The sequence below is a fragment of the Emydura macquarii genome, unplaced genomic scaffold (genome assembly GCF_026122565.2).
Source record: "Emydura macquarii macquarii isolate MOO-44397 ecotype Brisbane River unplaced genomic scaffold, CSIRO-AGI_Emac_v2 contig_3134, whole genome shotgun sequence".
Lineage (NCBI taxonomy): Eukaryota > Metazoa > Chordata > Testudines > Chelidae > Emydura > Emydura macquarii.
The window spans coordinates 390367-413868 of record NW_027133271.1 but is presented as its reverse complement, the minus strand read 5'-3'; the positions used below and the strand labels follow the sequence as shown (position 1 = coordinate 413868).

Genomic DNA, 23502 nt, shown 5'->3' with positions numbered 1-23502 from the left:
ACATTCTCACCCTCTAATCAACAGTTGTGAAAAGGCCTCATCTACTCTAACTGAATGGACTTTGTTAGCACTTGCTCTCCCCATTGTTGTTCCTTACCCTTGGATGTATGTATATACCCCCTCTCTGATTTCTATTTCTTGCATCTGATGCAGTGGGTTACAGCCCACAAAAGCGTATGCCTGCAGAAATTAAATGTGTTAGTCTTTAAAGTGCTACAGGACTCTCGTTGTTTTTAATGATCATAGAATCCTAGAAGATGAGGGTTGGCAGGGACCTCAGGAGGTATCTAGTCCAACCCCCTGCTCAAAGCAGGACCAATCCCAACTAAATCATCCCAGCCAGGGCTTTGTCAAGCCGCAGCTTCAAAACCTCTAAAGATGGAGATTCCACCACCTCCCTAGGTAACCCATTCCAGGCTTCACCACCCTCCTAAGGAAAAACATTTTCCTAATATCCAACCTAGACCTCCCCCACTGCAACTTGAGACCGTTGCTCCTTGTTCTGTCATCTGCCACCACTGAGAACAGCCTAGCTCCATCTTCTAAATAAATTCTGATAGATTCTAAACCTAGTTAACTAATTAAACGAGCCATGAGGATTAGCTAAGCTAAACTTCTTTTTTCTAGCAACATCCAACGTAGCAAACAGCTTGGGAATGTACTTGTTAAATCACACTTATACTGAAAGGCACAGAGAGAGTCTTGAAGAATGATGCATTGCAAAGCCAAGTATTTAAGTTACTAACCAGTTGATCTACATTGTTCTGCAGACATAGCCACATCTTCATCCACATCATTTTCTCCCAATAAGCAGTTTTCATTATGATGTTTCATTCTTGCAACTAGGCCCTGCATCTCTTTGCACTGCTTACACTTGACACGGTTTCCTTTTTTACCCAGGGAAGGAATTTCTTCAACATATTCTCAGATAGGGTCTCTCTTCTGCCCAGAAGCCATGACAGTTTTTCTGTGGCAAAAGTGTGGGGGAATATGAAGCTGTGTGTGTAATGAATAATGTCTTCCTTTTTTCTTTCCACTCCACTCCACTGTTCCTTTCTACTCTGCCTCCGTCCTTTGTCTGTCTGTCTTTAAGACAGTCTTAACTAACTCCTCTGCCTGCTTGGCCCAGCTCCTCTACCACATAAGCACAGAACAACAACAATCCTGTCCAGCCTGTGTCTTTCTTTGCACATGTGACTTTAGTCTGCTGAGAAACAGAAACTGAAAGCCCAGAACGTTCAAGAAGCAAGAGCTGGTAATTCGGCTGGACAGACTAGAGCCATTAATCCATTTTTATGAGAATGTAAGTGTAGGTTTAGCATGTTTGTGATGAGATTTATTTGTAACTGTGATTTTTTTAAAGGAGAGAAAAATTTTGTATTTCTTTGATGATTTAAAAAAAAAAATAAAAAAAATCCGATTTAAATCAAATAAATCTGATTTTTTTTTAAAATCATTGATTTTTATCCACCCTGATTCTTTGAGGACCTGCTCCATGATTTTTCCAGGGATTGAGGTGAGGCTGACCAGTCTGTAGTTCCCTGGATCCCCCTTCTTCCCTTTTTTGAAGATGGGCACTAGATTTGTCTTTTTCCAATCGTCCGGGACCTCCCCCAATCACTGTGGGTTTTCAACATTAATGGGCAATGGCTCTGCATTCATATCAGCCAACTCCCTCAGCACCCTCGGATGCACTGCATCCGGCCCCATGGACCTGTGCATGTCCAGCCTTTCTAAATAGTCCTGAACCTGTTCTGTCAGCACTGAGGGCTGCTCACCGCCTCCCCATGCTCTGCTGCCCAGTGCAGTAGTCTGGGAGCTGACCTTGTGTGTGAAGACAGAGGCAAAAAAGGCATTGAGTACCTCAGCTTTCTCCACATCCTCCGTCACTAGGTTGCCTCCCCCATTCTGTAAGGGCCCCACATTTTCCTTGACCACCTTCTTGTTGCTAACATACCTGTAGAAACTCTTCTTGTTTCCCTTCACGTCTCTTGCTAGCTGCAACTTCAATTGTGCTTTGGCCTGCCTGATATCACTCCTGCATGTTCGAGCATGTTCCCTAGTCATCTGACCAAGCTTCCACTTGATCGTGTTTGTTACAGTCATGCTTGGGGACAAACGGAGACCAGGGCCTCGTTGTGCTAGGCGCTGTACAGACACAGGATAGGAGATAGTCTTTGCCCCTGAAGAGCTTGCAGTCTGAATTGAGAGGACAGACAAAAGGTAGGGCCAAGGGGCATAATTGATGATTGGAGTGATCAATATGACGGTGGCAAAGGGCATGTGCTTACCATGATTTTTGGGAGGTGGGTGGTTTGGGTTAGGAGGGGATGACCTAAGCAGCTAGGGAAGGGGGGTGAGGAAGGTGAGAGGGGGCAGGTGTGGGGTGAAGCAGCAGGGAAGAGACTATGAAGACTATGAAGACTTCTTTGCCCCATGCCTCGTTGCATGGGGGAAGGGGGCGCTGTGTGGGTCCCCCCTGTTCCGCCAGGGTCTGGTGGTTAATGCTCAGGGACCAGAGTCAGCCGCCCTGGGTGCTCTTCTTGAATCTGCCACGGGCTTTCCGTGTGACTGTGCCGTGCGTGTCCCAGGCTGGAAAATCAGCTCAGCGCTTCTCCGGCCGGCTCGGCCAAGCTGCTGCACCAATGGAGCATGGCTCGCCGGAGCCTGCAGCCTCCGCTGGCCTCAAAGGCGACCTAGTGCAGCGAACCCCGTAGCAAAGCCCTGCCTGTCTTGGTCGGCCAGGTCGCGGGCCACCAGGAGCAGGGGCAGTTCACCTTCTCGGGAGGCTTTGCTGCTCTGGGATCGTCTGTGTTCCTTCTGACGGAGCTAGCGGGGCCCCTGTGTCACTCTGCCCTATACGCCTAAGGAGCTCTACGGGGTTAACACCCTGCGTGCCAGGCCATTAGGCTTCTCCCAGCCACGCTCAGTGCAGGAGCAGCGCTGCCTGCGAGTCCCTGGGACCCTGGTCTCCTTCCCTAGGATATCAGTAACTCCCGTTCAAGTCAAGGGGAGGGGCTCCTGTCCGGCTGCTAGAGAAGAGGAAGGGTTGTCCCGTGGTTAGGGCTGGGGAGGCCTGGATTCAAGTCTCTGCTTTACCGCAGACTCGCTGTATGACCTCGGGCAAGTCATTTAGTTGCTCTGGGCCTCAGTCTCCCCATCTGTGCAATGGGGATAACATCCCTGCCCCGCGTCAGAGAAGCCATATGAGGACCATAGATAGAGAAGGGGGCTCCTAGAGACTAGTTTGGAGGTTGCACTGATCGTTTTCAAGCCCAAACTGCTTGGGAAGGTGCTGACTCGGGCAGACAGAAGATTGTTAATGCGTTGTTTTTGGTTTTTTTTAAACATGTTTTTAATTAAATCGGCGTCAGAGCACCTGATGCCAAACATCTGTTCGCTGAAGCCAGATGAGCTGTGCAAAGAGCCAAATAATTCTCATTACATGCTCGGTGGGGCAGGCAGTGTTCAAAATAACATCCTGCAGGGCCGGGCCGTGTACGAGAAAAGCAAGAGCCCCGACACCAGTGTCTGAGATGCTGTAATAACGCTGCTTGCTCACTGATTAGCCAACTAATTCTCCCAACAGCTCCAGGAGGGGAGCGTAGATGGGGAAACCAAAGCAGAGGGCTGATGGGACTTGCCCATGGCCACAGAGGGGGGGCTAGTGCTTGATCCATGACTGGAAATTACAAACGCTTGGCTCACCATTAGACTGTCTGCTGCCTGGGGCATGGGACTAGATCTGAGTGTCCCCCGCTTGCCTTCCCTGTACATAAACCTTTTCAGGGGGTCGACTGACTCTTTTGGTTGGGTCTTGGGATTTTAGCTGATTTCATTGGGGTGAATCAGCAGTCCGACAGGCATGTCTAGGAAGCCCAGTTCTGTTTGCCAGTCCCTGTTCCATCTGAAGACCTGTGTAACTGCAGCCGTATTGACTTTGATGGAGTTACGCTGATTTATGCCAGCCAAGGCTCTGACTCTGTATTGCTCGTACACTTTAAGTTGGGGAAGGGCAATAAATACATTTCTGGGGCAGCCCTCTCCTTCTCCGCGATGCAAGCTCCAAAGACTGCGTCGCCTGTCTGTCTGTCATACATAACTAGCCAAGCAGGGAAGTAATGCAGACACCAGGGCCTGCATGCACGGACAAGTCCTGAGCCGCATCCGAAAGCCAGATTCAATTTGTCTTGGAAACAAAATGTGACACAGAACAAATTCTGAAATTGAAACCTAATCAGGCAGCCTGCACGGCGGTGTGCCTCCAATAAAGATTCATATCCTGATGTTCAGAGTCTCTCCTTATGGTCTCATCTCTCTCGTTCAAACACAGGAGCATTAGAAAAGTGATTTAATAAGTGACCTTAAAGACCTGCTGTGACAACTCCCTGCGAACCGTCTGCCGAGATGCTGTTCTACTTTCCCATCGGGCGTTCCTCATTGGCTAAGCTCTCCGAGCTGAGGAGCACCTGCCACGCTCCTTGACGTCAGTGACTGGCAGGGGCCTGACCTGTGTGTGGCTGCGGTCACTGTAAGATGCCTGCTGTGGAATTCGCCCTCTCTCATGATCCGTCAGAGCGGTGGGTGGTGACCGGCAGTGCCAGGGAGGGGCGTTTTCCGGGGAATCAGGCCTGCACCGAGAGTTTTCTGGGGTGCGAGGGCAGCGTTACAGACGATTTCTACGACAGTGTACTTGACTCATTACAAAGCAGAGTGAGCTTTCTAACTGGGACGAGGCTAACGGCTAGCCTTTGGCTCAGATTAGACCTTTGTCGGCTAGATTTCCCACCCAAGACTGTTGTTGGAGAAGCCGTGGGACGAGTCCCTAGTTGCGTGACTAGCACGAGGCAGTTGTTTCCGGCTGCTCTTTGTCGGGAGGCTGCAAATGGTTTTTTCACCTCCAGCAAAAATCCAGCCGCCGGTGCATGCAGCTGCTCAGCTGGAGCAGGACTCTGAGCCATCACTGAGACTTCTGACTCCAACCAGCAGGGCTGTAACCCGGTGGCTTCTCCTGCCACTGTTATGCCCCCGCAGTCATTCCTGCCACACTGCTCTGCCTCCTGTCGCGGGGCTCAGGATCTTGGAAAAGACAAAAGACTCAGTGTCCGCATGGTCTGAGCTGTAAGAAGAAGCCATGCAGGAAGATCAAACCCTGAGGACTAGCATCGCCAACTTTAAATCAAGAACCTGTTGGATTGCTTTGGAAAGCACTGTTCAGAGCCTGTTCTGTTGCTGCTTTCTGGTGTTCTCTGGGCCTCGTGCGGCTGTTTTTATTACTAGAGAAATTAACATGTAAAGAGAATCCATCTATTGCTCTTCAGAGTAGCGCTTCCTGCTGCTTATTCCCCACCAGACATCATTGTAGCCTTCAGGTTGCACCATTGCAATTATTTCACCAGCAGCCTTCTGCAGAGTAATGGGCACTGGGAGCAGATTCACTCTTTTGGAAGCAAAAGTGGTGATTTAATACAAACTTCTCTAAATGCTATAGTACAGTACTGCAGTATTGCTCGGGTTAGAGCCTCAGCATGGCTCCGTTGTCAGCTGAGGAGTGGGCCCTGTACTCCTGTAGCATCCAAAGATCACACAGAAATATCAGTGAATTCAAACGGGGGGGTAGTATTGACAGATGGGGAAACTGAGGCATGGGGGAGGTGAAGTGACTTGCTCAAGGTTGCATGGTGAGTCCACGGTGGAGTTGGCAGTTGACCCAGCGGTTCTTAAGGCCCACTCCTGCCCTTTCCCCGGCTGTAATCACTAGGACTCATTCCCTACAAGGTGAGTTACTCATAGAATCAGAGCAGATGAGGGTTGGCAGGGACCTCAGGAGGTATCTAGTCCCACCCCCTGCTCAAAGCAGGACCAACCCCAACTAAACCATCCCAGCCAGGGCTTTGTCAAACCGGACCTTATAAACCTCTAAAGATGGAGATTCCACCACCTCCCTAGGTAACCCAGTCCAGTGCTTCACCACCCTCCTAGGGAAAAAGATTTTCCTAATGTCCAACCTAGACCTCCCCAACTGCAACTTGAGACCGTTGCTCCTTGTTCTGTCATCTGCCACCATTGAGAACAGCCTAGCTCCATCCTCTCTGGAACCCCCTTTCAGGTAGTTGAAGGCTGCTATCAAATCCCCCCTCATTCTTCTCTTAGTTTGCAGACTAAACAAGCCTAGTTCCTTCAGCCTCTCCTCATAAGTCTGGTGCTCCAGCCCCCTTGTCATTTTTGTTGCCCTCCGCTGGACTCTCTCCAATTTGTCCACATCCCTTTTGTAGTGGGGGATCCAAAACTGGACACAATACTCCAAATGTGGCCTCATCAGTGCCAAATAGAGGGAAATAATCACTTCCCGCGATCTGCTGGCAATGCTTCTGCTAATGCAGCCCAATATGCCGTTAGCCTTCTTGGCAACCAGGGCACACTGCTGACTCATATCCAGCTTCTTATCCACTGGAACCCCCAGGTCCTTTTCTGCAGAACTGCTGCCTAGCCCGTCAGTCCCCAGTCTGTAGCTGTGAATGGGATTCCTCTGTCCTAGGTGCAGGACTCTGCATCTGTCCTTGTTGAATCTCATCAGATTTCTTTTGGTCCAATTCTCTAATTTGTCTAGGTCACTCTGTATCCTATCCCTACCTTCCAGGGTATCTACCACGCCCCCCAGCTTAGTGTCAGCTGCAAACTTGCTGAGGGTGCAATCTACCCCATCCTCCAGATCATTAATGAAGACCTTGAACAAAACTCTTGCAATATGCCCTTTCCCTCAGGTACGTGTGCATTGCTATGGAAGCCTTGGACCAGCTGCTAATGGCTTGTCACTGCCAGAGCATCAACCTCTTCGTGGAGAGCTTCCTGAAGATGGTGGCGAAGCTGCTGGAGTCGGAGAAGCCCAACCTGCAGATCCTGGGGACAAATTCTGTAAGTAGCAGCCTGGCCAAGGCTCAGCCTTTCACTGTCTCTTTGCATGCACAGTGGTTGTCTTCTCCCCCCGCCACCCTCCTTGTTTAGGGCAGTCCTTTCCAGTGTCATGAGCTCCTGGTTCGAGGCTGCCTGTCCCAATACGCAGGGACCCAAGAGTGTGTCCACACACCAGCTTTTTCCCACTGCAGAGCCAGGTTCAAGCCTTGCTCAGATCACACCTGATAAAAGCTTCCATCCGTGTCTCAGCCTTCTTTAGCCACACCTCTGAACCACAGGGGGTGTCAGAGAGTCTGGTGCTGGGAGAGGCTCAGGCCTGGTGTGGCAGGGTGGAGGGCTGTGGGGGGGCAGAGCCCAGGACAGGAATAGCAGCCAGGCTGTTAGTCAGGGTTGAGGAACATCCCCAGAGCTGCACGTGGGTTGCCCAGGACTGAGAAAGCTGTGAAAGTCCCAATGGCTTCCCCCAAAACCTAGTGGGGGGAAGGGGGATATCTCATTCTGTGTCCTGGAGATCAGGTAAGTAGGGGAAGGGCACAGTCGGGGGGAGGAGACTGTGTGAAGTAAGAGGTGAGGGGCAGAGAAAAACAAGGGTGTGGGGTGAGACAGATGGGGAGGCAGAGAGAGGGAAGGGCAGATCCCGTCAGGAGGTGGGGGAGGAGGAGTAAAAGAGACAGGACGAGCTGAATGGGTGGGGGAGAGGGAAGAGAAGAGAATGGGAGAAGAGGGCGGGTGGGAGGAATAGGGGCGTGTGTGTGTGGGGGGGAAATAGGATGGGGAAAGACTGGAATTCGTAGCAGAGAGGGGGAATGGAGACATGGGCTGGAGCCGGTGAAAGCGGGAGGCGGATCGTGGGAGGTGAGCTGAATTTAGGGGACACAATGAATGAAGAGGGAGGGAAAGGGGCTGCCCTCATATGTATTTAGCATGTCCTCGTTCTGCAGGCACCTGAAACTCATGTGGCCCTTAGTGGGGCGGGGATGGGGTGAGTCCCTGCTCTCTGATGGCAGCCCCAGGGGGGATGGGGAGTCTGTCATTTCTGTTGCATTTTCACACTGCAAGGGGCATCTGTCCCAGCGGGGTTGGCGCGCTGGCAGAGGGGGAAGCGTGGAGCGAGAGAGACGGCGCCTGTTTGTGTTGGCGCTCAGTGGCGGGGATCGTGCAGTTTCAGAAAGGCCGAGGGGTCTCAAAGGGACATTTTCACTTAGGGCAAAATTTGCAAAAGTGGCCATTCTTTTGGGATGCCTCAGTTCTTAGGAGCTTCTCCTAAGCCACTAGGGCCCAATAATCAGAGGTGCCAGGCACCTACAGCTCCCAGTGCCTTCGCTTGGAGTTGCTCCATAGTGTTGCCAACCCAAGCATTCCAAATGAGGAGTCAGGTCCCCAGAAATCATGAGATCAAAAGAAAAAAACATTTTTGTCTCCGTTTCTCTTTGCCGTCTGGTCACGTTTTCAAGCTCTTCTCTGCGACCCTAAGGGCTAGAAACTTATATTAAAAAAGAAGAAGAAGAAGAAAGCAAGCTGAGAGTTTCACGAAATAACAGGACTCCAGGGGTTGGGGCTTTTAGGGGAAAAAACAGCAAATATGACCAGACTCGTGATGCAGTGCCCAGCGCCTCAAAAATCAGTCTCAAAGTGTCTAAATTTGGCACCCAAGAAATCCGTGACTAGACGTGGGCTCAGAAGTCAGATTTAGCTTAAAAACATGCTGGATACAGTGAAGTGAGACCGGTTAGTCTCCCTGGCTGATTCACATGGCGCTGGTCTCACTTCACTGTATCCAGCATGGTCCAGTGGATAAGATGCTGTGCTAGAACATTGGAGAGCTGGCCTCTGTTCCCAGCTCTGCGACAGATGCCCTCTGTGACCCCGGCCGAGTTAATTCTCTGTGCTTCCGTTTGCCCCCACTGTACAAGGGGGATGATAATACCCGCCTTGGATCCGGAAGAAGTTGCAGGGGCCAGAGCCTTGGTCCTCTTTCTCTGGGCCCTGCTTTCCAAGCTTAGTGGAGCCCTTTGCATGTGATGTCTCTGCTGAGGGGCTCTGCTGACTGTTGGTCTGTGTGGCCAGAGTCTGATCTTTCCTTGGAGAGGCCAGGATTGGTATCCCTTTACGTTACACTGTGACAGTCATCGGCAAATTCCAGGCTGGCTTTTCATGTCCCCGGTAATGAGCTCGGGCATCTGAGTCGTGCTGGGAAATTGTTCGCTCCATCTCACTTGGATCAAGGCTGAACTTGAATCCCAGAAGGGAGTTGCACAGAGCAGATTCTTAAGAGTAGCGTTTTAATTCAGTTCATAGACTTGCAGGGGACGGACACTCGGATGGCAAGCCCAGCTGCCAGGATCAGTACACCCCTCGTTGTCTCAGTGTGTTCTAGCCATTAGCAGGCATCCCAGCAGCAAAGCTGTTTCTTCCCATCCTAACCAGGATCGCCCAGCGCTGAGAGCTGAGAATCAGGACTCCTGGGTTCTTTTCCTTTCTTTCCTAGTGGCTTGCCCTGCCACCTTGGGCAGTCACTTCACCCCTCTTTGCCTCAGTTTCCCCCTCTGTAGAGCAGGGATCATCTCGTTGCTGAGCTTTGCGAAGCGTGTTGAGATCTTGGATGAACATCGAATGCTCACCGAGCACAATTTTGAGCCTCAGGCAAACTCAGTATGAATCGTGATGGGCTCATGTGCCGTTGGTGAGCAGAGAAAAGGGCTGAATTAGGCAGCGGATTCATTTGCAATGTATAATTTTGACCAGCGCGGGGATGTAACATTACCCCCATTCTACAGATGGGAAAACCAAGGCCCAGAGAGAATAAATGACTTCCACAAAACCACAGGGGCAGATGTCCTGATTCACAATCCCCTGCTCTCACTACTTCACTGCGCTGCCCCCAGCTGTGTAACTGCCTGTACGAGGCTCTTCACACGTGCGTTTGGTGGGATGATTAGACCAGTTTATGAGTTGCCTCATTTATCCGGAGCGCTAGGTTTATGTGGCCGTTAAGCTTCTGAAGACCCTGCGGACCTCTGGGAACTTGGCTTGATTGTTTCAGCATTGCCAGCTATAAATCTCCAGACAGCAGAGACACGCAGCTTTCCTCTGCTTTAGCCCAGGGGAGGTGGCTGACTCTGTTTTCCGCTCTCCTGTTCAAACTCTTGCAGATGCATCTCAAGGCTCCTGAGTTGAGACTTGGCTGCAGGAAGAGACAATCCTCCTGCTGAATGGGGGATCTTGGTTCTGGGTTACGGCCACCCTACCGACTGTCAGGCCGGATGGGCCTGTGTTGTGCTGTGCATCTTCCTCGCCGTGGAACAGAATGTTCCCAAGAGCAGCCTGGGTTATAAATACCATCACATCAAAACAAGGCAGAGTCCGCAGCTTTCACACCCTCTTCTTCAACGACGTTAATTGTTCCAAATTGAAAGAGACGGTACCTGCCACGGCGCATCCATCAGCGGAGCTATTAATCCACAGACACCAGAGAAGCAAGATCATCGACCGGCCGAGCTGAGTTAGCAGAACGCTGCCGTAGGCAGGCTCGAAGGGGCGCTGTGGCAATGTCTCCTGCGGTAACGACTCTGCTGTTCACCCGCTGCCCCCAGGTGCGGTGCTGCCCTTGATAGCTGCTTGGCTTGAAACTTCACGTTGGCACCAAGGATAGAATCCGTATTCTCTCGCTCATAAAGCGCATATCTGTTCAGAAGAATCTCCACTAGCTGTCTAAGGCCTATGACACACAGCTGAGGCGTTATGGGTCCATCCAGTAGCGTGCAATGATCTCTCCCACCCCCCACAGTTCATTCTGATGCACTGTAATACATAGCTCTCTATGAACAGTATGAACTCCCTCTGGGGAGTCATTCTGCAAGTGGGAAAACTGAGACGCAGAGAGATTAAGTGTTCTGCCTTAGGCTGCAGAAGGAGTCAGTGGCGGAGCTGGGATTAGAACTCAGACACTCCTGGCTCCCCGTCCCGTGCTTCAAGCACAAGGCAACACTACCTCCTTAAGCCAAAACTGGAACTTGCTGTCCCAACGCCCCCTAACCTTTTGGGGTTCCGACAAACCGGATACATGGATCCCACATCCCAGCCATGGCTCGGGGCCTGTCGTGTGCGTGGATGAGGCAAACCAAGTGGGGCTTGGAGGGAAAGGATGAGGTGACAGCTGTGCGTGTTTACTATGCAGTAACCTGCTGGGGTCCCAGCTGGGGCGATAAGAAAGCAGTGGGGGCAGCAATGAGCAGTGAGAGGAGACAGACATTTATTTCAGTTTGTAGCAGCAGCCACCCCCTCTCCTTGGCTGCCTGGTGATTTTCATCGGGAGTTGTTTTTTCACGCCGGCTCGCATCGGTGTGGGGGAGCAAGCGTTCAGCTTGCCGACGGCTGGGAGCTGACAGTCAGCGGCTGCTGGGCTCCAGCTGCTTCATTCCCGGGCTGTCACTCAGCTGATCCAAACCCTCCTCTGTGCTTGAGTCTCACGGACGCCAACGGGGAGCTCAGCAGAAGGAGATGCCGAAAAAACCCCCAAACCCCGGGTTGTGTCTCAGTCCAGTTCCCCTGCCAGAGGCAAGTGGGGTAAAGCGGGGACGGAGCAGCCTCGGATGAAGCGGCAGAGGTTCTGCGGCAGCGAGCGGGGCCCTGCCACAAGTCGCTCTGTGGAAGGGAGCTAAATTGGTCAGCCGCTGAGCTGCTTGGGGGGGAGAAAGCTGCGACGCTGTTGCCTTCTCAATGAGACGGAGGCCGTGGTAGGCTGGAGGCTGATCGTATTTGGGAAGTGTGGAACTGCTGCTCGAGTCCAGCCTATGTGCCCCCTTCCCTTCCGTTTATTTAAGGCTGGATTTCCAGAGTTCCCGTGGCAGGCGATTAATCTGGGAGAGTAAAAGGGAGCCGGAGATGCCAGCAAACGTGAGGATCATCCATCCAAAGGCACCACAAAAAATCGCTGGGCTTCAGGGAAATTCACTGCTGCTGAGCGGGGCTGGGTTGTCGTCCCAGCGGCCGGAAGGCGAGAGGCTGCTCTTGGTTATGCCGGTGCCGGTCTGAAGTTGCAGGCTCGGACGCTGCTCTCTGTTCCCCTCCTGTTAAACAGAATCCCTCCGTTAATGTTAATCTCAATCCCTGGGCCAGCAAGCCGGCCGCTTCTCGTGCGCCCCTCCCTGGCCTAGGGTGTCTCGGCAGCAGGGCAGCCTCAGTTTCCCCTTCTTCAGGGCAGATAAGAACTCCACACGGTCTCTTGTGGCTAACGCTACCACAGCCTGGGGCTGGCTTCCAGACCAAACCCTTCTCCTCTCCTGGTGCAACCTGGTGCCAGGGTGCCTCTGACCCGAGCAGCAAGGGGTGGGGAGAGGATCATTAAGCTGTCACCGCCCATTCATTCCTTGCCCGTTATTTCTCCAGCACTGCAGACCATATGCAATAAGTCACCAATCCGGACCATGAAGCAGGACAGCCTCGAGGAAGAATTGTCTAGTGGTTAGAGCAGAGGACTGAGGCTTACATGATGGGGGTTTTGTCACTGTCCCTGAATTGGAGCACAGGTTTGGTGCTTATGTCCCAAAATGCCTTAGGAATAACGATAGGTGCTGAGGATTTGGTTACTGATTTGTGGTCTTTCCCTGTATTTTTTCAATGATCAGTTGTGTGGCCGGCAATGGATTCGTAATAAATTATTCCATCTACATTCTGGTGTGACTAAAAGGGACCCTCTGCAGCCCATGCGTTACTTTGCAATCCAGAATTCAGAGAAATGCTCAGGAAAATTTCTGCGGAGAGCCTGCAGTGTGTTTGTGTTGAGAAATGGGTAACGGTTAATGAGACGCTTCCTCCCGTCTCTGCTAACGAGAAATCTGCCTTCAGGTATATGCTTAATTAAAGGATGTTTTTGAAAACAACCCTTCCCGTAATGGTGGAGGCGTGAGGATGCTGTTTATAGCAAGCCACTCTGAATCATGCCTGTGAAATCTCGCCTTAGAAATGTCTCCTCTTCGCTGAGTCACACGTTGCTAATCCCCAAGACTGACAATTCTCTCAGCCCCCCCGGGGGGTCTCATTCCACATCTGTCTCGGATGTGTCCCTGTCAGTGCGTCTAGCAGAGATGTGTGCAAGTCCTGTTATTGCTTTCGCCCTGATTCGGGGTTGAGATCTGAGAGCTTATACAGAAACGAGGCACAAACAGGTTACGGGCTCTGGCCCCAGTCTTCTGAAGACATCCATTTGCCCGTGCAGATTCTGCGCCCCGGGGGGACTCTGTAGTGTAGAAATTAGGCTTGGACACATGTGAAAACTCAAAGCTCCCCTGCCATCCACACACACACAGTCCTCTGTCATGGGCCTGCATTCCCCTCAGTACATGGGCTTGCTGGCCAGGGGCATACATACAGACCCATGTCCCAGCCTGCCCGCTTTTCAGTGAGGACAGAGCTGAAGCATGTGTTGTGGTGCTTGTGTTCTGTTAGTCCACCAGTGCTATCCCACAATTCCCAGGGCCTGTGTCCCCCAGCCCTTCTAGATCCCCACTTTCAACTCACCTCCTATGCGCTGGAAGCAACCTGCTGGTAGAAATGCAGCTGTGTGGCCGTTAACCCTTCCTTGCGCATGGACGGCTCAGCTTTACACGATGGCTCTGCGTAAGCAGGTCCCTTCTCTGGATTCGGAGGTTCTAAGGTTCCCGTGGGTTAGGGTGGGACACAACTTCCAATTGCATTTCTGCAAAAGATCTGGCACAAACCAACTTGGTTTAAAAACGTTCATGAAAAGAAATGGACTTTTTGATGGAACAGTTCAGCAGGGAATGAAACGAAAACTTCGCTTTCAAAGAACTGGAAAATGTTCATTTTGTTTAGAAACTTGCCGGTGGAAAAATATGAAAAGGTTGTGGCAATCGCACTGTTTTTGCTGAACACTTCCGTGAAGCTGACAAACTCAAATTTCAGTTGAGACATTTCATCCAGATCTAGTGTTGATATGGATTTAATTATGTTTAGCGTGGGGGTTTTCTTTAAGGCTCATTAGTGCTTCTAGCAAAGGTTGAACAGCAGAGACGTGTGTGAGTCCCGTTATTCATTTCGCCGTCTTTCTGGGCTGGCATCTGTGACATTGGCGCTCGGTGCTGTACATAAAGATTTGTGCATCAGGGAACTTACGGTGTCGTTCAGATGCATGCATGACACTTCCAACAGCTGTCATGTGTTGGGGGTGATAATGTGGTTTGAGGTGATGGAGGTGGAGGGGAAGGGGGAATGCTAACGTGGTTTCACAACATGGCCACCTTGTGAGATAGGGAAGGAACATTATCTCTGTATTACAGATGGGGAAGCTGACACAGAGTGGGGAAATGATCTGGGGAGCCATAGCAACTTAGCAACTCAGAATTAGAACCCAGGAGTCCTGGTGGCCACACCTACTCTAACTATGAATGTTTATTTAAAAACTCCTCGACATTCCTGGAACTTTTAATAATTTAAGGCATGCAAATTTCCAGTGTCTGTCAAAGCTGATGCTTTGGACTTTATGTACCTGCCTCTGGCTTCTCCTACTTTGGAGGACTTTTAAGTATGCGTGGCTGGCGCCAGAACCACTCTGAGTGCAGAGACACTGCAAGGTGTTTTCAGATGTGCTTCAATCTCCGTACAGCAGGGAAAGAGCATCATTAAAAACCACAGCTCCCTCTGTCCTCACAGTGGTTTGAGCCTGGGCCTCAGAGACAGTTAATTAGAAACTTGGACGCGGAGGACTGATAATGGGCAGCGGAGCCTTTCATCTACAGGTCACTAGCTCCAATCCATCTCAGGTCAGGAGATGCACAAAGCTATTCCGGTCTGATGGCTGTCTACTGGAGAGAAATATGCTGTTGGTCGTAGTCTAGTTCCTTATGGAGAGATGTTGCCAGCACAGTTTATGATGTGTTTTAAGCATTCGAAGCCCCCCCCCCCCCGTCCGATCCGGGTCCCATTGTGCTAGGCGCTGCATAAACGGACAGTGAGAGACAGTCTCTGCTTTCAGACAATGTACAGTCTGCAGTTGGCAGGCAGATCAGAGGGGGCCAAAGATCGAGTGGACTCTGAGGAATGTCCTCCTTCCCACTCTACAAATGCCAGACCAGCCGACACTGAAGGGCTGGGAAGTTTCGGAGTCGAGGGTCACAGTCACTGGAAACTAATTAAAATCAGTGTCTTCCATTGGGATAACTCTCTCCTTCCCTGGCGGGGCGATGGGTTCGAACATCCCTTAGCTGTTCTCTGCTTCCCATTTCTCTCACCCCCAGCCTTGTCCCAGGTCAGCATGTGGAAGTGCAGAGATAAGCTGGGCAAGCCGCTCCCTTCTGATGCAGCCTGTGTTATAAGCTCCGTTATATAACACCGCTGCTTTTCTTGGTAAATGGAGGAGTGGAGAGGTTGGAAATCGGTCCCTTTTTTCTGGGAACCGTTCCCAACGCGGCTGAGCCGGCTTGTTGGATCGCACAGAGCCAGCCTTTCGTTTCCCCCGTCGATCTGACATTTATTAATAGAGTCAAAATCGTGTGCAGATAGACTAATCAGTCACTGCGGCGTGAGCAATGATTGGAACGCAGCGGCTGAGCGTTGAGTGGCATAAATGATACAGATGGACGGTTTGGACACTGTTCCCCCAGCAGCCTCGCAGGACAGGCAAGCACAGAAAATAAAGCGAATAAAGTGTAGCCCCATCTGACTGGTGGGGAGAGAGAGGAATGCCTTTACATGCCCACTATAACTTTGAATGCATGATGATGGGCACCGTATTAGAAGCTATAGACCTGGCACATCTCTGAAGTATGTAGCATCCTCCCCATTTTGCAGATAAAGACATAAGAACGGCCAGACTGGGTCAGACCAACGGTCCATCTAACCCAGTCTCCTGTCTTCTGACAGTGGCCAGTGCCAGATGCTTCAGAGGGAATGAACAGAACAGGGCAATTTCGAGTGATCCGTCCTCTGTCGTCCACTCAAGCATCTGGCGTTTGGAGGTTTAAGGACACCCAGATCACGGACATGCATCCCTGACCGTCTTGGCTAATAGCCATTGATGGACCCAACCTCCATGTACTTATCTAGTTTTCTTTTGAATCCATTATACTTTTGGCCTTCACAACATCCCCTGGCAATGAGTTCCACAGGTTAACTGTGCTTTGTGTGAAGAAGTGTTTCCCTTTGTTTGTTTTAAACTTGCTGCCTGTTAATTTCTTTGGGTGGCCCCTGGTTCTTGTGTGATGTGAAGGGGTAAATAACACTTCCCTATTCACTTTCTCCCCACCAGTCATGATAAAACTTTAATGAAAGCAAGGGAGTCTGAAATAGAAGGGATGCATAACTGTCTCTTTCTGGCAGAGAGAGCGGGCCTCTGCAATCTTCTTTGCATTGCAAGCGGAAAGATGGCGGCTTGGAGTTGCAGAGCTGATGTGCAGGTTGGAATCTTTTCCCTCTCTGCTACTGAATCATTATAAAGGCTGCTGGAATCCATTTTAATAGGTCCCTTCAGTGTTCCCAGGCTGGACTTTAGCTCCTGGAATGAAGCATTTCTAAGAATCTTCTTCCATGAGCAGTAACTCCTCTCTGGACGTTTGCTGTGTTGCACTAGTAATTAGGACAGTTTTGGAACTAGCTTTAAATGCTTGGCTGTGGAATATCCTGGTCTGTCCAACGACACCATCCAAATGCAGCTGCTACTCACATAGCCCTTGTGATGCAGTAAAACTTGCACATGCTCTAGGGTCACACTCTGCAGTGTAGTATTAGCACAGGAATTGTCTGTTGGGTTATGGTAGTGCTTCTCTCTCCCTGGGGGTACGCAGAGGTCTCCCAGGGGGTACATCAACTCATCTAGATATTTGCCTGGTTTTACAACAGGCTACAAAAAAAGCAGTAGAAAAGTCAGTACAAACTAAAATTTCATACAGACGGTGACTTGTTTATGCTACTCTATCTACCATACACTGATACGAAAGCAAAATATTCTAATTGATTTATGTATAGTTATATGGTAAAAAGAAGAAAGTAAGCAATTGTTCAGTAACAGCGTGCTGTGACACTTTTGTGTTTTTATGTCTGGTTTTGTAAGCAAGTCGTTTTTAAGTGAGGTGAAACTTGGGCGTACACAAGGCAAATCAGACTCCTGAAAGAGGTGCAGTAGTCTGGAAAAGTTGAGATCCACTGGGCTACAGTACCCAAAATCTTACCAAGGCGTTGGCTGCGCCTGCATTTGGAGAATGGAAAAAATAAAGCATGGGGGATTATTAGCAAAAAAAATGTATAAGGGCTCTGCCTTTCCCTGGGGACAACAATAAATCCAACTTGTGTTCACAGTATGACAGCATTGGTACCTTTCTAAGATGTTTGTCTGAGGTTACAGTCAGGAAAGCAACGACCTTGTTCTCTTCAATGTAGCTATTCCCTGGGTGTTCAGGTTAGATGCCAGTTCTTGCAATTTTACTGTCAGTCTTGCGGTATTTGATGTTTTTCTGAAAGCTGCGGGCCCTGGAAAGAAATGATTACATGAGACGGTCGGCTAAGTCTCTAGCCCTCGTGTCTGCAGAGAAAAGCTTGAAAATGTGACGCTCAAAGACCAGATCTGTAGATCTGCTGACTTTACTGACACACGTTTTTACTCCGCTTAGCCCTGTGGAGCCGGTGCGGGTGAGAGAAAGCAATTTGGATTCTATCAGCAGCAGCAGCAGACTTGTCAGCTAAATTCTGCAGATTGAATCTGTGCTATTTATTGGTGGAGATGTTAAAAGCAGGAAGAATCCAGCTGGATTGCAGGTGCTTTGGAGGATAGATTTATAATTCAGAATGATCTGGACAAACTGGAGAACTGGTCTGAGGTAAATAGGCTGAAATTCAATACAGACAAATGCAAAGTATCCCCTTAGGAAGGAACAATCAGTTGCACACATACAAAATGGGCAATGACTGCCTAGGAAGGAGAACTGCGGAAAGGGATCTGGGGGTTACAGTGGATCACAAGTTAAATATGAATCAACAGTGTCATGCTGTTGCAAAAAAAGCGAACATGATTCTGGATGTATTAGCAGGAGTGTTGTAAGCAAGACACGAGTAGTAATTCTTCTGCTCTGCTCTGCGCTGATTAGGTCTCAGCTGGAGTATTGTGTCCAGTTCTGCGCGCCACATTTCAGGAAAGATGTGAACAAACTGGAGAAACTCCAGAGAAGAGCAACAAAAATGATGCAAGGTCTAGAGAACATGACCTGAGAGGCAAGACTGAAAGACTTGAATTTGTTTAGCCTGGAGAAGAGAAGACTGAGAGGGGATATGAGAACAGCTTTCAAGTACATAAAAGGTTGTTACAAGGAGGAGGGAGAAAAATTGTTCTCGTTAACCTCCGAGGACAGGACAAGAAGCAATGGGATTAAACTGCAGTAAGGGAGGTTTAGGTTGGACATTAGGAAAAACTTCCTAACTGTCAGGGTGGTTAATCACTGGAATAAATTGCCTGGGGAGGTTGTGGAATCTCCGTCATTGAAGATTTTTAAGAGCAGGTTAGACAAACACCTGTCAGGGATGATCTAGATATTTCTTAGTCCAGTGTTTCTCAACCTTTTAAGTAGCAAGTACCCCCTCACTTCTGAACATGTTAATAAATACCCAACACTCAATTTTCCACGGGATTTCATATTTACAGACTAATGGGAGCCGTATGGTGGAAGAAGGGCTGAGTATATAAGGCTGTGATAGGACAGATGTCAGATCTCGTGTGGGTAGGGTCATCACCTTTACACCAGGGGTGCACAACTCAAAGATGGGCCTGGGCTAGAGGTGATGTTGGCTGAAGCTAGGCGGCTTTGAGCGGCCTGCCAATGCTGGGGAATATAAAGCGCTGCGCCAAATTTTATGCCATAGATTTGAGAGGAGGAAAAGGTGAGAGAGAGACAGGAAAAGAGGGTAACTGGTAACATCTGGGGCTGTCATAGTTTCTGGGCATTGGGCTGTGAGCCAGGGAGGGGAGCTGCCACCTGGGCATGTTGCAGGTGGCTGCTGCCTGGCTGCCATCCCAGGAGGTGGGCGACTGCCACCCAATCCGAGCTGGGGCAGAGGAGGCTTCCGTGCCGGCTGGGACCCAGGGATGTGGGCAGGCGGCTGCTGCCTGTCTTCAAGCCAGGACACTGGAGGCTGCCCTCAGCTGCGAGCCCAGCTCGCGAGAAGCAGGAGGCTGCCACTGGGCTCCCACTTGGGAGCTGGGACCCGGCGGGAAGCGGGGGGCTGCTGCCCACCTCCCCCAGAAGCTAGCAGCTGCCGCTTGCCTCTCAGCTGGGAGCTGGGACCGGGTGAGAAGTGGGCGGCTGTAGCCTGGCTTCCCGGGACTGTGCCGGCTGCCACCCGCCTCCCAGCTGGGAGCTGTGACCGGGTGGGAAGTGAGTTACTGCCGTCCAGCTTCCCCAGAAGTCGGCAGCTGCTGCCTGCCTCCCCTTCACTCTGTTTTCCCCGGGTACCCACTGCCTGTGTGTCACAGGTTGAGAAACTATAACTTAGTCCTGCCATGGGGGGAGGTCCCTTCCAGCCCTATGGTTCTATTTTCAGAGTCTCATGGCAGCTCAGAACCCTTCCGAGGGCATGGAATGGCTCTATGCTATCTTTCCAGTGCCTGGAGCTACTGGGGTTGAAGCAGCCTCTGATGCAAATTAGAGCAGCCTCAGGGCTGCTCTAACTTGTCAGTGGAAAAGGTACCGCTCCCCCAGGCAGGATCACCAGAGCACATTACGCTCCCATCTGTAACAACCCTCTTCCAGTCGCCAGCCTGTCCCTCTACGGTGGGGGCTGGCTATCCAGCTCAAGTGTCTCCTACATTAGCGGTATCCTCAGCTGATGCCTTAACGCAGGTTTAAGTCCCCTTTGGAGGCCATAAACGTTATAACCGTCATAAAAGAGGGATTTTGATTATTTGCAGTGTTGTTGCAGCCGGACTGGTTCCCGGATATGAGCGAGACAGGGTGGGTGAGGTAATAACTTTTCTTGGACCAGCTTCTGCTGGTGAAAGAGACAAGCTTTCGAGCTACGCTGAGCTCTTCTTCAGGGCTGGAAAAGGTACCTGGAGCGCTACAGCGGGTGGAACAGATTCTTTAGCAAAAGTAGTTAACACATCTTCTGAGAGACCATTCAAGGTGAAGTGGCCGGTTAACACCTCTGCAGCCAATTGGACAAAAAAGGGGGGTTAGCGGATTACAATTTGTTTTAATAAGCCATAAAAGCAGCATCTTCATTTGGACTGTGATTTTTAGTGTCTAGCGAAGTTATGAATCCAAGTTCCCAGGCTCGTCCTTTGAAGGTGTGCAGGACAAGGCCTGCCCGGTCAGATACGGAGTGATCGCTTTGTGAAATGCGTTCGCCCACAGGTGACAGGTTGTTTTTGTCTTTTATCTTTTTCCTGCGCGAGTTCATTGGAGAGCACAGTGATTGTCTGGTTTCACCCACCACGTTGTTGTTGTGGCATTGAATGCACTGGATGAGGCATGCTACATGTTGCAATGGGCATCAATCGGACTCATGGATCTCGAACAGCGTGTTATGGGGAGTATTGATCATTGTAGCAATGGAGATATGTCTACAGGTTTTGCCTCTGTTGTCATGGTGCTGCTTGGAGTTGGTGTGACCGGCTCTGTGCGGAGTTTACTTCTGATGATGAGTTAGGGGAGGTTTATTAATCAATTTCCTCTCCCGCTCTCTCGCTTTCCTCCCTCTGGGCTGACTTGTGCTCTCATTCATTTCTCTTTTCCCAGTTTGTGAAGTTTGCGAACATTGAAGAGGACACCCCGTCCTACCACAGGAGCTATGACTTCTTTGTGTCACGCTTCAGCGAGATGTGTCACTCCAGCCACGACGACCTGGAGATCAGAACGAAGTGAGTACGGAATAAAAGACGTTAGCCCACTTCTGGCTAGCAAATGCATGAAACTTTTAATGCTCGTCTAACTGGTCAGGAAAATTAATCTGAATTAACTACAGGTGGGAATTTAAAGGGGATTCGTTAAACTGCATTAACTCCTGTGTGGATGCTCTTATCCAGAATTGAAGTGGCCTTAATTCGTTTTATCTTAATTCATCTGGAAGTGAATTAAATTAAACTGAATTAAGACCACTTTAATTGTGACTGAGAATATCCACACAGGTTTAATGCAGTTTAACTAATCCATTTTAAAAATTAATTTGGATTCATTTGCCTGAGTGTTGCCATGTAGACAAGCTGTTACCTGATGCTTTTCATCCTGGGATCACTGTGGAATGGAATCCAGTCCCTATCCAGACCATCCAGGTTTTTTAATTTGAAAATGACAATGTGGGGGCAGCAAAACTGTTCGAAGGAACCTACCGGGTTCTCCACAACTTTTTTCAAGAGACAGCTCTCTTGTGGAACTGAGGGTCCATCTACACTGATGGCGGCAAAGTTGCTGCCATCAGATCGACCTATCTGGATCAATGGAGCGGTCTGTGAAGACCCGCTCAGTCGATTCAGAAGTCGACGCTGGTAAACCACCCCGTCAAGTGGCGTAGCGCTGTGTCAGCGGGAACACGGTTCCCATCGGTGCAGTGCAGTGAAGACACCGCGCAGAAGGGAAACACTGCAGTCGATGGGAGTTACGCAAGCTACTCTGTGTAGCTCGCGTAACTCCCATCGACTGCCGCTGAGTGGCCCGGTAAGTGTAGACCAGGGCCGAGAGAGGCAGACATCGTGGGCTAACTCAGTGGTTAGGGCACTGGCTTCAAAATACGGACTTGAACCCAGATCTCCCTTGTCCCAGGGGAATGGGCCGCTCTGTCGGGCTTTTCCCTGTTCTGATGCCAAACGGGAAAGTTTCTGAACTCTTGAAAATATTCGCAGGACAGAAAAATAGTTTCCCACCCAGCTCTACTCACCTAACAGGGGAAGCCAGTTCTTTTGCCAATGGGCTGTTGGGTATAGAGGGTTCAAATTCACCCTGTAGGTAGGACCACTTCTCAGAGACCACCAGAACTCACTAGAGAGACATCAGAGAGTGCGGAGCCGGGGGGGACCCAGACGTTGCTCTTGGGAAACGTTGAGATCAGGGTTGAGGCACGTTGGTGGGAAGCGTGCACCTAGTGTGGGGCTGACCACAGGACTCGTTAGAGCCGCACTAACATCCACTAATGTGACCGTGTGCTTGATCATAATAGTTAAATACGGAAAATTGCATCTCTTCAGACATGAGTGTTCATGAGCAACTCGCTTTCCTGTGCTGCTGGGAAGACGTTTCCTCGGGAGGTTTAATTAAGACCAACACAGACAGATTAATGTTGTTTATGGTGATCTGGAGGCAGTGCATTTAAAAACAACTAGCACTTAAAATCACCACCTGTCCCTCCCCTGCAAAGCACTCCATGGCATGGCTGGCTGTCGTTCCGGGGTTCACTCAGGCCGGGGAGGGGTTCAGTCAACACCTGCCTTGCGGCCCTGGGTGCCTTAAGTGCCTTTACTGCCCAATTGCTCTTTTCAGGGGAACTCAACTACCCTGCCAGTCCGGAGTCCTCCCCCGCCGAACATCTTTCTGCAGCTCCCAGCCCCGCTCGCTGTCACACTCACAAAATATTGTCAAGTTCACTGCTCCTTTAAAGAGACAATTTCTCACACGATATAGTCAGCGTCCCACCTGAAGGATGGGTGATCCCCAGATGTTGGGAGTCATGGGGTTAAGACGGTCTAAAAAATGGGTAGCATTGTTTCATTTGTGTGACATTGGTTTTTTTTAACCCTTTCCTTTAGGATCCGGATGTCCGGCATAAAAGGCCTGCAGGGGGTGGTGAGGAAGACGGTTAACGATGAACTCCAAGCGAACATCTGGGACCCGCAGCACATGGACAAAATTGTGCCTTCGCTGCTCTTCAATTTACAGCACGCGGAGGAGGCTGAAAGGTGGGAGTTTGCTTTTCCTTTCCTGGTAGCGGGCGTAGAACTGCTGATTGCGTTAGAATTTCCCAGTGCTAGAGTCCAGAGTGCGAGAATAAACTCATTCAATTCCTGGAGTGCCCTCTCTCCTTGCTGGGTGAGAAATGAGCACTTGGCAGGCTGTCTGTTTTCGTTTGCAGTGTACACACTGAAACAGCTCCTCACCCGGCGTAAATCGGTGTCGGTCCAGTGATGTCAATGCAGCTACACTGAGGCCCATATTTCCAGCTATCGTCACAAAAAAGGGATGGCTAAAAGAGCAAAGTCATAACCTCACGTCCGCAAGCCCCCGTTCAGGCTTTCTGCATGCACCAGAAAGAGGCGAAAATATAAACAAATAAATAAAAAATAAAAAAGCCAGACATTTTGTTTCCGCTGCAGTAGAGCTGGGTGGTTTTTTTTTTGTTTTGTTTTGACAAATGGTAAATTCAGTGAAACATCCATTTTTCAGGGCTCCGAAACTGTTTGCAGATTTGGATCGAATCTGGTGAATTGTTTCCGCTGCAAAAAGAAAAGAAAAATGTATTTTTAAAAAAGCAAAACTTTTTTTCGACCATTTTAGAAACTAAAAATATTTTCATTTTTCATTTTGAAAGAATGGTTTTGTTTTGAAAGGGAGCCAGAAACCCTGAAAAAGCGTTACCCCCCACCTTGAAAATGAAACG

General features: G+C 50.0%; 1 protein-coding gene across 5 annotated transcripts in view; it reads left to right on the top strand.

Annotated features, from left to right (window-relative positions):
* The window catches only part of EFR3B (EFR3 homolog B), a 133710-nt gene that overhangs the window by 72637 nt on the left and 37571 nt on the right, over window positions 1–23502 (top strand). For all 5 annotated transcript variants that reach the window (XM_067531318.1, XM_067531316.1, XM_067531315.1 and 2 more), the window contains exons 4-6: window positions 6765–6915; window positions 20655–20776; window positions 22655–22804. In XM_067531318.1, the coding sequence (XP_067387419.1) occupies window positions 6765–6915; window positions 20655–20776; window positions 22655–22804 (423 nt within the window). The remainder of the gene's footprint in view (window positions 1–6764; window positions 6916–20654; window positions 20777–22654; window positions 22805–23502) is intronic.